A 14,025-nucleotide genomic window follows, 5' to 3' on the forward strand; every position below is an offset into this window, starting at 1 on the left:
AACAAACAAAAGCCCCGGGATCCCACCAGCATGGCAGCCTAGACCAGGCAGCGACTCCATACTCGAATGGAGCTCCACAGCCCCTCAGGAAGAAGCAAAGATGGCACATGGAACCAGGTATTTGAGTGAAAGGAGGGGGAGGTGGTGAGAGGTAAGGAAGAAATCAAAAGAAGTGGAAAAAAGCAACACCACTAGCCAACAAATGGCACTCAGAGAGCCAGCCCATTCGGGTGTGTGGAATCCAAGCAGCTGGTGTTTCCCGGTCAAGAGATTGTGGCCGCGGAATGCAGAGGAGGCCGAGTCGGGGTGAAGAAGGGTGGGGGGTGGGAAAGTGTATATCACAAATTACTGGTTGTTTTGTCTCCCGCCGGATGCTCCGTGACGCTGCTTTCTCGTACCCCGTTTGCTGGTCTCCGATAGGAGTCCAAGATGGCGGATCCATGCTGCGTTAGCTGGTAGGGGACTTCTGTATGAATCTCTCCTCACTCTCCATTCTCTGTCATTTTTCTCACTCCATTTGGTGCTTGGCTGAGTTCTTTATCTCTTCATTTGATGTTTTACGGTTTCAGGATTGTTGCATTCTCTGTTCAGCTTAGTTTTTTGGATCTTTGCTGTGGAGGGACGGCGTGGTGCTTCTGCCTAGAGCGCCATTTTGCCGGAACTCCTTTTTTTTTTTAATGCTCACTTGGCTTTATGATGATGTGACCTTTGTCCAAACACACACACCGATTAGATTCAACAAGGTTCAGAGGTGAGGCAAACGTACAGCCTTGCTCCTCGAAACATCCGTGCACTTTCAGCGTCTTTCAGCACAGATGAGGTAGGGCTGGGGTTGCAACGTCATACCTAACCTGGGCTTGAGATTTGGAAGTAGTTCCCGTGGAAAATGCAAGTGGAACCGCTGAAGCAATGCTGTAAAAAACAAAAACATTTCCATCCGAGCAAGCTGTTCTCCAAGACAGTGTCTTTTCCCTATACAGAAAAAGCATATATAATACTTTTAGAAAACCACAATATTTATTAAAAATTAATATCTGGGTGTCATTCAGGAAATCTGCAATTTAAAGAGAGGTTAGAGGAAGTTATGTTTATTAAACGATTCTCTCAAACCTCAAAGAATAAAAAAATTGGCACTTCAGTTCCCAGAACCCATTCCTTTACCTCGTTCTGTCAGCTCATGGACTTTTGTAAGCTTACTAGTCCCATCTCCCATTTTCCTTGCATGCTGCAGATCCTAAGATATGCCACCAGAGATCCATTTTGAGGTATGACATTTGGTTTTATAGATCCAACAGAAGCCTATTTCACTTCAACTGATTAAATGTGTATCCCCTTCCTCAATGAAGAAGAATTTCCAGTCCATCTTCCATGCAAGTGTCCTGTGATACATGTACTTTTTCCCAGCAGAAACAATATTTTCCTCATTAGAGATAAGTTATATTAAACTAGTAGACACGAGAAGTAGTTTTATTTCAAATTACCATGTCATCATTACCCTCTCTGGGTCTGTTTCTCAAGCTACCTGTTACTGACTTCTAACTCCACAAGTTTTGTATACAAGCAAAAAAGTTTCAGAAGAAGCCAGAGCCTTTCAACGGTTTATCTCTAGTTATTAAATTAAGGCTTGTTTTATTTTGAGTAGAAATAGGTGTTAATTATCTCTAATCAAAACATTCCTGTAAGAATCAGCACTATTTTCTGAGTTGGTATATTTTATTCTATAGAAGGATTCTTGAGATTAAGATGCTAGACATGAAGCATCATTATTATTTATCCTAAAGTTATACCCCTGTGAAAGTTCTCTTACCTAGGGAAAAAGGAATCAAAGCTTTCTTCTTGACAAAATATCCATTGCTGTCCAGAAATCGCTCAGGATAAAACACTTCTGGGTCTCTCCAGTACTTTTCATCAAAGTGTACAGCATAAAGATTTGTAATTACAGTTGTGCCTTTAGGAATGGAATAACCACGTACAACTGCATCTTCTGAGGTTGCGTGGAAAATCCCTAATGGAACTATATTACAAAATCTTAAAACTTCATGCAAAACTGCCTCAGTATATGGCATTTTGCATCTGTCATCCCAAGAAGGCTTTCCACTGGGGCCCATAATTAAATCAATCTCTTTATGAACTTGTCCTGTCAGAGAAAAAGTGTTCAAGTTATTATGCAATTCTTAGAGTTATATCTAAAGTAAATTCCCTTTGGGATAAAACATAGGATAACCCATAATATGCCAAAAAGGTATGGGTAGTGTACTCAGATTGAGATTTGTCCTTAGCTGGGAGTTTTAAATACACGCCTATATTTTATAGAACCAGTAGCCAATGCACTGAGTAACTTTGTTCTCAAAACACACACACACTAAAATTAATTTTAAAAAGTAAACAAACTTAGAATTGGAAGAACATGAGTCTCACTAGGAAAATAGTGAAGCATAAAATTTAGCTTCCAAAAACCAGTGCTCAGGTCGCAGCTCTGCCACTTCTACTGGCTGACCTTGGGTGAGTCAGTCACTCGGCCTTTTTCCTCATTTTAAAATAGGCATACAAAGACCTATCTCAGAGGTTTGTTACAGGAATTGAGATAAGAGATTTGAAAATTCTTTGTAACTATTAAATATTTCACTTCCGCTTGGCTAGCAAAGCAGGAGTACCTACATAAAATGCTTTGTACATGGCCAAAGACTCTAAAACATGTATGAGCCCTCCATATAAGGACAGAACCTGAGATCATCAAGAAGATCCGCACCTTGAATGTTAGGATAAAGGGCCATGAAAAGAACTGCCCACTGTAGAACGCTGGCTGTAGTTTCAGTTCCAGCAATGATGAGTTCACCCACTGAGAAAATTAGGTTTTCTTTGGAGAAAGTAGATGATGGGTCATTTTTACCCTGATCTATCTCATCTAAATAAGCATCAACAAAATGCTGAGGTAACTGAGGCTTTCTGTTGACTGAAGCTTTTTCAATAAGTCCGGAGAGAAAATCATAGACCACAGCTGCATTTCTAAACAGCTGTTGATGTTTTCCAAAGGGTAAAATGCCAATCCATGGAAAGGCATTGTACAGGAAGACTGAGGCACTGGCAGCCAGTTCCACATTTTCACTAAATAACTCAATCATGTGCTGAAAATCAGCGTCTTCGTAAGTGAATCGTTCTCCAAAAAGGATCAGGTTGGTTATGTTTGAAACAGCTCTTGTTATTAATTGTTTAAGGTCAAAAGGTCTACCTTCATATGTTTCGACAGCATCAATGAAAAATTTGGTTTCTTCTAAGATTTTAGATTCAAAAGACTTTTGGCCATATCCAAAATAGCGAAAACTATTTACAGCTAGTCTTCTGTGATCAACCCATCCTCGGCCATATCTAGAGTTCAGTAAGCCTGAAAAAAAAATTTTTTTTAAGTATTTTATTATTCTTACATCCCTATGCTTAACATCTGAAGATGCTATGGACTGAAAAACACAAACGGCTAGTAGTCACTACTCCCGAAATTATCTTCCTATAAAACTAGACCCAGTGGTTAAGCCCCATTCTCTGCTACTCATTAGCCACAGATTATACACAGATAAAACTCATCTACTCCTCATCTGGGCATTGGCAGAAAAGACCCACAAGAAGAAACTGGTCAGTCTTGTGTAATTCAGTTTGGATGAACTAAGCCCAGGTGAATTCATCAGTCAACTTTTACAGAATCATATAAGCCTATATGAAAAAAGAGAAATGACTGCACATTCTATGGGAAAATTTTATCTTGGACTAACCAAACACCTGAAAATCATCCTTCTAGGATTAGAAACTGCCTATAAAAGACTAGATTTTACAATACGAATTTCCTCCTGTTAAAGGCATACAATAACACTGGCAGAGGCAAGGGTGACCTGAATGAGGTGTCAATGTAGTGAAAATCATTAAGCCAAAAAGAGCACAAATGAAGCTCAAAGCTTTTCTGTTGATATTGTTTGCCTTAAAACTTCAGAGTCTCAACAGTATATTCTGCTGTTCTGATGTGGCTACAATGGAAAATTTTCCCTTTAAATTAACTATCAAGCCAAAAGAATATTTTCAGTGCATATAATTATACAATGTGAAGTTTACTCAAAATTTCATTCATCATTGGTACATAGGATAGGCAAAAATGTCACTTTCTTTTCTGTACACAATGTGCATATGTAATTAACATTCTAACAACTTTTATGCAGTAATTTTTGAATTTGGAGCTTATTTAAAAATAAAACCACATGCAAAGGGGCCTTCAGTGCTGTGCAGCCATCATAAACTCCCACAGTCCATTTTCTTTTCTGTACCTCCAGATGACTATTCATTCACAAATACTCATTCAACATGTATTTATGGAGCATCTACTATGTTCTAGGCAGTGTATTAAGTGTCAGGAATGTATCAGTGAACAAAAGAGGCAAAGATCCCTACCCTCATGCAGATTACATACTAGTGGGATGAGACAAATAATGAATGAATGGATAGATGTTTGATTGATGACAGATAGACAGATAGGCAGACAGATAATATAGCCAGAAAGGAGAATAGGGTGGTTAGGGAAGGCCTCACTGAGAAAGTGACATCTGAATAAAGACTTACAGTAGGTGAGGGAGTGAGCCAAACAGTTATCTTGGAAAAGATCACTGCAGGCATGGGGGAAAAGTTAGTGCCAAGGCACTGAGATGAGAGCAAGCCTTTTGTGTTGCAGGAACAGCAAAGGGCTGGCATAGCTGGAGTGAAGTGAGAGGAAGGAGAACAGTCAGAGATCAGAAAGGAAATGGTAGGATAGGTGGGAAAGCTAGGTCATACAGGGTCTTGTGGCCATAGTAGGACTTTCTCTTTTATCTGAGATGGGAAATTATTTTAAGTTTTTTTCTCTTTATTGATTTATTGTAGAAAATTTTAAACACATTCAATAACAGACAAAACAGCACAATGAATTCCCATATATACATCATCAAGCTTCATCAATTATCAACCCATGACTAGTCTTGTTTCATCTATACCTCCACTCATCCCTCAACCATATTACTCTGAAATCATACTTCACCTATAAATATTTTGGTATGTATACCTAAGAGATAAGGACTCTTTAAAAAAAACACAGCCATAATATCACATCCAAAAATTAACAGTAATTTAACAATAACCATTATGTGTTTAAATTCTGAGTTGTCTCATAAAGGTCTTTTGTTTACTTGTTTGTTTGTTTCAATTAGGATACAAATAAGGTCCACACATTTAGATTGGTTAATATGTCATTGTCTTATTTAACCTAAAACTTCACCTCTGTCTCTTCATTTCCTTGCAATCTATTTGTTGAAGAAACCAATTCATTTCTGCAATAGGATTCCCAGTCTCGATTTTGATAAATTCTGATTGATGTCTAGATTTTGCTTCCCCATAATGTTATTTAGTAATGTTACCCTAACCTCTGAATTTTCTCTATGTAGGTAATTGAAGTTACAGACTTGATCAGATTCAGGTCAACTTTTGGGTGTCAAGATTTCTTCATAGATGGGGTTTACTGCTTCCATTAGGAAGCACACGTTGTCTGGTTGTCTCCGTGATGCTAGAAGACTTCCTCATTTCAGTAAGTGACAACAACGTTTCCATTTGCTCAGACTAAAAACCTTAGGGTTATCCTGTTTTGTTTTTTTTTTTTTTTTTTTTTCTTGCACAACCTAAAACCAATCCATTAAACAAATTAAATTGGCTCTGCTTTCAAAGTATATAGGATCTGAGTATGTCTGGCTCCTCAGCTGCTATCATATTAGTCCAAGTCACCACAATCTCTTGCCTAAGAAATCATAATAGCTTAACTGGTCTACTTGCTTCCATTCTTACTTCCCTACAGTCTATTCTCCATTAAGCAACCTGAGTGATCCTGTAAAAAATGTTAAGTCAAAATATGTCACTCCTCAGCGGAAAACCCTCTAAAGGCTCCACATTTCACTCATAGTAAAAGCCAATGTCCTTCAATGGCTAACAAGGCCCTACATGAGCTGTACCATCCCCTCAGTTACCTCATTGGCCTCATTCCTATTCTCCTCTTTCTCACACTATACCAATCAGGTAGTTTTTCCTGGAACATGCTCCCAACTCAGGGCCTTTGCAATTGTCTCTGCCTGGAATTCTCTTTCCCCAGATATCTAGATGGGTTACTTTCTTTCTTCCTTTAGGTCTACTCAAATATCACCTTGATCAAAGTTTAAAAAAAAAAAAAAAAAAAAGCAACAATCTTTCCTCCACTTACAGGCCCTCCATAGCCTCCTTACCCTGCTTTATTTTTCTTGATGATTCTTATCACTACTTCTTTTTTTGGTCAAAATATTAGCCCTAACTTCTATTTAGTTCAGAAATTAAAGTCCTGTCAGTTTCAAAATGCAGAAAAACTAGTTTCTTGGTTAAGTAATTTCACTCTTAACAGTAAGCAGCACTTTTAAAATACCACAATTTTATATTTATATACCATAATTATAAATTTGTGATCTTTAAAAATGCATAAGATTAATCTCATTAAACAAAAGAAAAACACACGGCAATGACTGACCCTTCCCATAGATCATGTAGAAGAACCTGTGGGTAAGTCATAGACAGATATGTTCATGCTCTACCTTCTTTATATATGGGCCATAGAGCCTATACTGCGCCCCCCACAGCAAAACAGAATGTGTCCTAAGTATCATGATGACTCATGAAAAGATCAGACATTTTTACTGGGACTTGTGGCATTAAAACAACAGTAAATGACAAAATTTGAGCTAGGGAGGGCTAGTTCCAAAACTTTAAAATAAGGTACTGTTTGACAGTAACATCAACACTAACAATAAAAATTTATGGGAGAATCTGACTCATCAGATGCAAAATACATGGAATCAGTTGAATCAGATAGTGTCCAAGTATCTCTATGATGGCAAATTACTTGCTTTTTACACTTCAAGATACAAATAAAGGTATGGAAAAGGATTTGAAGTCTTTAGATAAAATCCTGCCAGGTACTTCCACAAGGCTTTGAAGAATTGAGACTAAAACTGGGTAAGGAAAGCTACATACTCCAAGTGTAAGGCAAATGAGCAGGGCAGCTGCAGTAAAAGCACAAGGACTTGGCTTCCTTAGCACACAACACCTCTTGAAAATCCTTGTTTATGGGTAAGAAATCTGGTTATTCTAGGGCTGGTTTTGTAGGGTGACACAATCCTGACAATAACGCTCCCACCACCACTGTCAACCTTGAGTTGTTAAAGCAATGCTCCAAAAGAAAATGGTTTCCAAGTGCTACAGGTGATGACTTCAAAATAAAGCTTGTCAGGCCCAGCCTGGCCCATAGGCCACATCTCTCCCTATCCTTTTGGCACCTTTATTTAAGTCTTTGTTGTTTATTTTCCTCCATCTCAATATTTTGTAATTTTCTTTAGGTAAATTAAGCATTTTTTCTCATTGTTTTTATTTAATATTTAGGTTATAATTGGAAATAGTATTTCTTCACTGTAATTTTTATAACTATAGCATAATCATGAAAGTCATTGGCTTTTACATATTTGTTTTTTTATCCAAGAATTTTACTACTCTTGATAATTCTAAGATTTAAAAAAAAAAAAAATTCCTTTGGCTTTTCTATGTATTCAGTATCAGTTAAACGTAATACTTTTGTCCTTTTCCATTAATTCTTAATTTTGTTTCATTTCTAATTACATTAGTCATAATTTCCAAAACAATACTGAATGATAACGGTAAACATGATATTCATTCTTATTTTGTTCTTAATTTTAAAATGGAAGACCAAGTTTATATTTACTATTAAATATAAAGATGTTAATTTTTGAATAAGTTATTATTTAAAGAAGAGGGTACTTCTGATTCAAATGTGTGTGTATCCTTCTTTCATAAAAATTGCAAGTATTATTAAGTGCTAATTTTTTAAAACATTATTTATGGTATTTCTTAGAACTCAGAACAACAGTAGAATTAGCATGTACTTGTATAAAGATACGACTGGGGACCTGAAAGTTCCCCAAATTCTAGGTTCTATAAATAAATAAATAAATACTTTCCTGTTAATGAATACAATAGAATCCAAATTCTATGTACTAAAATTACTTAAAATAAGGGGTGTGATTTAATAGTTTAGTACATCCCTCAATAGGTGAAAATAAACATACCTCCCATTTTTGTCATCTTCATGAATAAAGGCAGGCAGGGTCTGTCTGCAAAAATTTCACTTTGATGAACAAGGCATTCCTTTACTACATCGTAGTCACTTAGAACCACAGTTGATATGCCTCCAAGATCTAAACTGAAGATCTTTAAGAAAAAAAAAACCAAAACAGCATTTAACTAGCAGAATGTATGGAGTACTATAATCATGGAAATCCATATGTACTAAGCCCAGCTTTCCCAGTTTTTGCTACTTCCCTGAAAATGCAGGCATTCATTACTCAGTTGACAATATTTGGAGCGCCCCCTCTCTACAAGGCATGTAAAGCACTGTGACTTCATTAAGCCAGTGCCTGAAGCTCTTATAAATGGTATAATGGAAACAGTATTGGACTCAGGAGACCTGGGTTCTAGTCTACGCTTTGCCATTAAACAGATAAAGGACTCTGGGCAGAAATCTTAAACTTTTGGGGCTCCATGGTTGTCATATAAAAGATATTTGATTTAGAACCTCTTTAAAATTCATTCAAATTCAAAACACTCAATAATATCTAGGAATCTCCTTTTATTTCCAAGATGAATAAGGAAGCAGCACCACCTACATTATCATTTATTACTCCAGCTTTAGGTGGGGGAGGGTGTCGTGAAAGGCCTATGAAACAACTTTAACTCCCTCATTTCAATGACACATTGAGGAACTTCTGAATAGATATGGATAGAGGTTCTGTTATTATTTAGTCAAGGCCCCTAAAAGTCATAATTGAGACTGAATATGTCTATTCTTCTTGAGGAGGTATAAACATATTGTAACTAGGCTGATTTGTATTTGGGTCCCTGAGTTCCATGAAGTTACCCAAGAGGGTCCTCAGAGAACCTGACCTTGGCATAGGTGGCTGTCCCTCAGCTAAGAAGAAAGCAGAATATCCATCCTACGCCCTGTGCATAGGAGTTGTTCACCATGTGCCTCACCTCAGGTTCACTTACAATGTCACACCTCCTATGGTCAGTCTATCTTTGCTAGTCCATATATGGACCTAGTCCAGTGACAGAACAATGTTACCTTATTAGTGGGAGGCAAAGATTGTTTATCCTATCCTCTTGGGTTGTTCTACTCCAGACTGGCTTTTCAAATCCATAGTACTGAGTAAAGCCTCATTGCTATGCAAACAGGCAGAGGAGATTTAGCCATGGTACACACAACTTTGGAAGAAAACAAGGCTTAGCAGGGAAATATGAGCATATACAACAGGACAGAATTGCAGAAGTTCGTTAGAAAGGAGTCCCAGTGGTTAAGTGCTCAGCTGCTAACCGAAAGGTCAGTGATTCAAACCTACCGGCAGCTCCATGAGAGAAAAGACTTGGTGATCTGCTCTCGTAAAGATTACAGCCTAGGAAACCCTTTAGGGACAGTTTTACTCTGTCATCTAGGGTTGCTATGAGTCAGAATCGACTGGAAGGAGATTGTTTTGGTTTTTTTGAATGAGTCAGAATTGACTCCACAGCACACAACAACAGTTCAGCAGAAGCAGTTACAATAGCAAAAGTGAAGACCTTCAAGTGGTAACAGAAGCAACCGGCTCAGCAATGGTGCCACCAGAGTCTCCGGCACAAGGGTGGGCCCTGCCAACTGAGCAGTAGTTAAAAGTGGTAGTGGTAGTAGAAGAGCAGGCTTCGAACCGGTTCTAACAAGTTCCCAGAAAGTTATGTACATAAGAATCACCTGGGGATCTTGTTAAAATGTCAACTCTGATTCAGTATACCTGGGGGTGGAAATGTAAATTCTCAGCAGGGAACTTGTTAGAAATGCAAATTCTTAGCAGGGGTTCAAACTTGAACGACTTTGTTGGAAGTCCTTCAAAGAAATTTCAGTATGACAAGGATGATAAAAAAAACCTCTGGGATTAAAAGTTGTGTTAGTATGAAGGCGGAACAAACATAGGGGAGTTGTATTTCAGGGTAAAGCTGTCAGGCTGTGGTCACTAGGGATTACAAAAATCAAGGAGTAGCCATGGTGTGAGAAATTATGTACAATCAACCTTTACTCAAGAATTTGAGATGGTCCTCTGTTTGAGGGTAAAAGTGGGGGAACTATTACTTGAACTAATATCTATCCTGGTATATATACACTGTTCTCAAGGACTTTTGCTAAGATTTGCAAATCACATTGTGAAAACTTACCCTTAGATTGCCTTGCTCTATGGAAGGGTTCAGGTTGGGCTGACAAGAATTTTTATTCTCCTGTAATCCACATTTCTGGCTTTCATGGAAATTTGGGGCAGCCCACATAGTCCATTGCCCTTAGGTGTCACTTTGAACTTTGAGCCTTGAAAAAGCTGGTTCTTTCATTTAGAAAATAGTATTAGAATCATTTATTCCCTCTCCTTGAGCATACAGAACGTGACCCAGCTGAAGCTGGACTCACAAGGACACATCAACTGGGCCCTGAGGTATAAAGACAATAGCTAAGATAATCTTGGAAAATATCTTTTAGGGAACCTTTCACATAAGCCAATCAAACAGAACACAAAAGACTTTCTACTTTTTCTATTAGCGTTTAGTGAATAGAAATTTGTTGGAACAATGAAGACCCTCCTATCATTACTGATTACAGTGATTGTTAAGACAATTCAGAATGTAGGATCATAGCTTCTAGCCAATCTGAAAAGGTGAAGCTTTCAATAGTTTTGCCCATTTGTAACGTTAATATATACTGATGACTCTGTAATGGTTCCTTGGACTCAGGGCAGACACGGCTGTGGCAGCATGCTTATCTGTTTTCCCACTCTTGCCTACTCTGTAATATTCTTTGGACTCGGGCCGACATGGCTCTAGCAGCATGCTTGTCCATTTTCCCACTTTTGTCTGTTCTGTGATATTTCCTTGGACTGGGGCAGGCACGGCTCTGGCAGCATGGCTGTCCGTTTCCCATTTCTGCCTTTCTGAATATATGCCGAATAAAACTTTGTTTTTGCTTTACTAAACTTTGTGATGTTTTTCCCCTACAACACGTAAAAGTCACTTCTGAGTCAGACAACGGTCTAGATAAACTAGTAAGACCGTTTTGCTTTGGGTATTGTGCTCTTTTGAAGAATTCAGTCAGTTTTGGAAACAGACCCCAAAGGTCAGACTGGGTGCTATGTTTAGGGTAAAAGACTCATTATTTTAATTGTTCTTCAAGACAATGCTGTATGAAAATCCTTCCTGACCACAAATTTGTTTATCAGTTCTGTTCCAACCCCCTTTTCCATGGCAATGCCAATAAGATTTGGTATAAGAATTTTGGAAGTTCTTATCTTCAGAACATTTTTGACACTCTAGTTAAAATGTTACCCCAATTTGCAAATCGTATATTCAATAAACTTCAGTTTCCATTAGCTTAATATGATTTTTGTTTTAACAGGACTTATTCTTTGGTTTGTTTTCCTGGGTGGCACAAATAGTTAAGCACTCGCTGAAACGCTGGCGGTTCGAACCCACCCAGAGGTGCCTCGGAAGACAGGCCTGGCAATTTGCTTCCTAACGGTCACAGCCTTGAAAACCTTATGGAAACAGCAACTCAAAAGATTAGGTAGAAGCCTTAGGGGACAGTGAATTTATGTTAATAGATAAGGAACATTCATGTTGTCTCTAAGAGTAAGAACGCCCACTTCTGTTAAAGTAGGAGCAAAGAGATTTATTGAGGGTAATACAATTCACGGATTGCGGAAACCCAGGGCAGAGAAGAATCTACCAAGTGCTCAGAAGCAATGAGGGAGAAGTGTGCTTGTATAGTAAAGATGGGGAAGGAGTGTGATGGTCACAAGGTGAGTAGGTCCTCATCAACTCTATTTTCAACTATCTTCTTCCTGGAACATCTTAAGTAAACTGGTTCTCCTCTAATCATATTCCTGACCCCAATCCTTACTTACCAAGAGCTGCTAAACTGGGTTCGTAACCCCCACCCTGGTTTACTTAAGAGTGGCTTGGGGCAAGAGCCAGGCCAGTTAAACAAGATGACTGATTCTGGTCCCACCCAGCCAGAGGCCCCAGGTATATGCATATAAATGGGAAGAAGCCAAAGTTACATTCTTAGGAATGCAGAAACAAGAGCTTGTAACAAAATGTAGTTTTGATTCAGATCTCATGTCAGCCATTTTATTATGCCACGGTTCGATAGCACATCTCTACTTTCGGAATATAAAGAGAATCTGACAATTTCCTACCTCCTCCATCAAGGCCCCTATGTTACCAGAATAGCCTCCTAACTGGCCTCGTTAATTTCACCCTTGTCTCTTTACAGGTGATTCTCAACTTGGCATACTTCTGCTTCATGGCCTTTGTTATTCGTTCTTCTCTTGGTTTCGAATGTTCTTCCCCTAGATACACCTATAAGATGTTCTTGGGCAGTCAGAACAATATTATTCACTTTGTACTGTAGGATTTCCACACCCATTCATTCATTCACTGTTTCGCAATCATTTACCAGAGACCAGTTCTAGGCCAGGGGCTTTCACATGCATTCTTTTTAATCGTCACAACAAAAACCTAGTTTAGTTCTTCCTCAAAATCAAACATCAAAGAACCACCTACTAACAATGAAGTCGGTCCTAGAATTCAGAACTTGTTTTTCCGAGAAACTGGAGAGGGGTGTTGGAATCTACCCTATGCGTGCAGCCGGCAGCTCTACAGGGCCGCGAAGTGGGGGCCACTGCTGGTGCGCCACCGGGCGGGTGACGGCAGGCGAAAGGCCGAATCCGCACGCCGCGTGGCGCAAACCCGACGCAGCAGCCTGGTGCTGCTCACACTGCGCAGGCGCAAGAGCACGAGGGGTCGCTACTCTAAGCTCGCGTCAGCCTTCGGGCTCTTCGGTGAAGGGAAAGTCGGGCCTGGATCGCCGCAGGGCGTGGGCCCACAATGAGGCACACGGCTGGGGCGGGGCTACCCGGCAGAGGGCGCTGCGTCCACGACTTCGCTCTCTCTAACCCCGGAAGCCGGTTTCCCTAAAAGGTCTCTAGGCACTGGAGAGAATTTCCACCAACTTGGGCCCAGGAATGACCATAAATCCAATCGGGAGGAAGGCCCAGGCCAGACCCGAGGAGCAGACGGCGGCCCCCCCTGCCCGGGGCCCCTCGGGGTGGTACCTCGCCGTACACCTGGCTCTGCTTTCTCATGTAGACATGGGGGAGCTCGGGAGAGGCGGCCAGGGAGTAGATATTGCCGATAAATGGCAGCCCCCGCGGCCCCGGGGGGAATCTCGTCGGCCGCCTCTGCTTTAGCAGCTCGCGGACCCCCAGCACGAAGAGCAACAGGAACAGCGCGCCGCGAAACGCCACTGCGCCCACTTCTGCTCCACTAGGTTCCCACATCTTCCCGGACTCCCGCTGCGAACCTCGCCGCCGCCCTTGGGACCTGGGCTCTGCATCCAGCCCTGCAGTGCTCCCATTGGCCGGGCACTCTAAGGTCCCGCCTTAGCTCCATGGCCATTGGCTGGCTGATTGTAGGGGCTCGGCTCCCTGGGAACAGGTACCTCCTAGGTTTGCAGGGCTCAGAGTCCTCGTAGCCAGAGGAAGGTGCGATTCTTTTGATATGGTGAGCACGAGACTGACAGGGCACTGAGTCTAGAGGTTCTTTTGCAGAGTATTGATGTAGGACGTGTCTGCATAGCCTTTCTCGCTGGGCCAGGTGGATCCTGCCTCTCTTGGCAACCAGACCTTTCGTAACGTGCCTTTTACCTACCACATCTTTCACATGAAAACTGGAGAGATTATTAGCACTGACTTTTTTAGCTGAATCTAATTTCAGCATCTCCATTAGAGAATTGACCCATTAGTGTAAAAATAAAAGAATCATACTGTTCTGTCTTGTTTTACTCATCTGTTTTTCTCCAGT

The 14,025-nt window shown here is 40.2% G+C and overlaps 1 protein-coding gene across 1 annotated transcript; it reads right to left on the reverse strand.

Moving 5' to 3' along the window:
* Nucleotides 1–564: 564 nt before the first annotated feature.
* LOC101356008 (vitamin D 25-hydroxylase) lies at nucleotides 565–13,502 on the reverse strand. Its single transcript, XM_004369671.2, has 5 exons — nucleotides 13,278–13,502; nucleotides 8,163–8,304; nucleotides 2,750–3,382; nucleotides 1,808–2,137; nucleotides 565–972 (listed from the first exon to the last, which is right to left on the reverse strand). Exons 1-5 carry the CDS (start codon nucleotides 13,500–13,502, stop codon nucleotides 797–799), a joined length of 1,506 nt encoding a protein of 501 aa, XP_004369728.1. The 3' UTR covers nucleotides 565–796.
* Between the last annotated feature and the right edge of the window lie 523 nt (nucleotides 13,503–14,025).

Source organism: Trichechus manatus, unplaced genomic scaffold, assembly GCF_000243295.1.
Source record: "Trichechus manatus latirostris isolate Lorelei unplaced genomic scaffold, TriManLat1.0 scaffold00006, whole genome shotgun sequence".
In the NCBI taxonomy this organism is placed as follows: Eukaryota; Metazoa; Chordata; class Mammalia; order Sirenia; family Trichechidae; genus Trichechus; species Trichechus manatus.

Excerpts from the sequence above, each read along its gene's own strand:
- LOC101356008 (XM_004369671.2), bottom strand. The coding sequence starts at position 13,502 with ATGTGGGAACCTAGTGGAGCAGAAGTGGGCGCAGTGGCGTTTCGCGGC. Across the intron at positions 8,305-13,277 it reads AGAGCCAGGTGTACGGCGAG|ATCTTCAGTTTAGATCTTGG; the intron begins GTACCACCCCGA and ends TTTTTCTTAAAG. Across the intron at positions 3,383-8,162 it reads GAAGATGACAAAAATGGGAG|GCTTACTGAACTCTAGATAT; the intron begins GTATGTTTATTT and ends TTTTTTTTTCAG.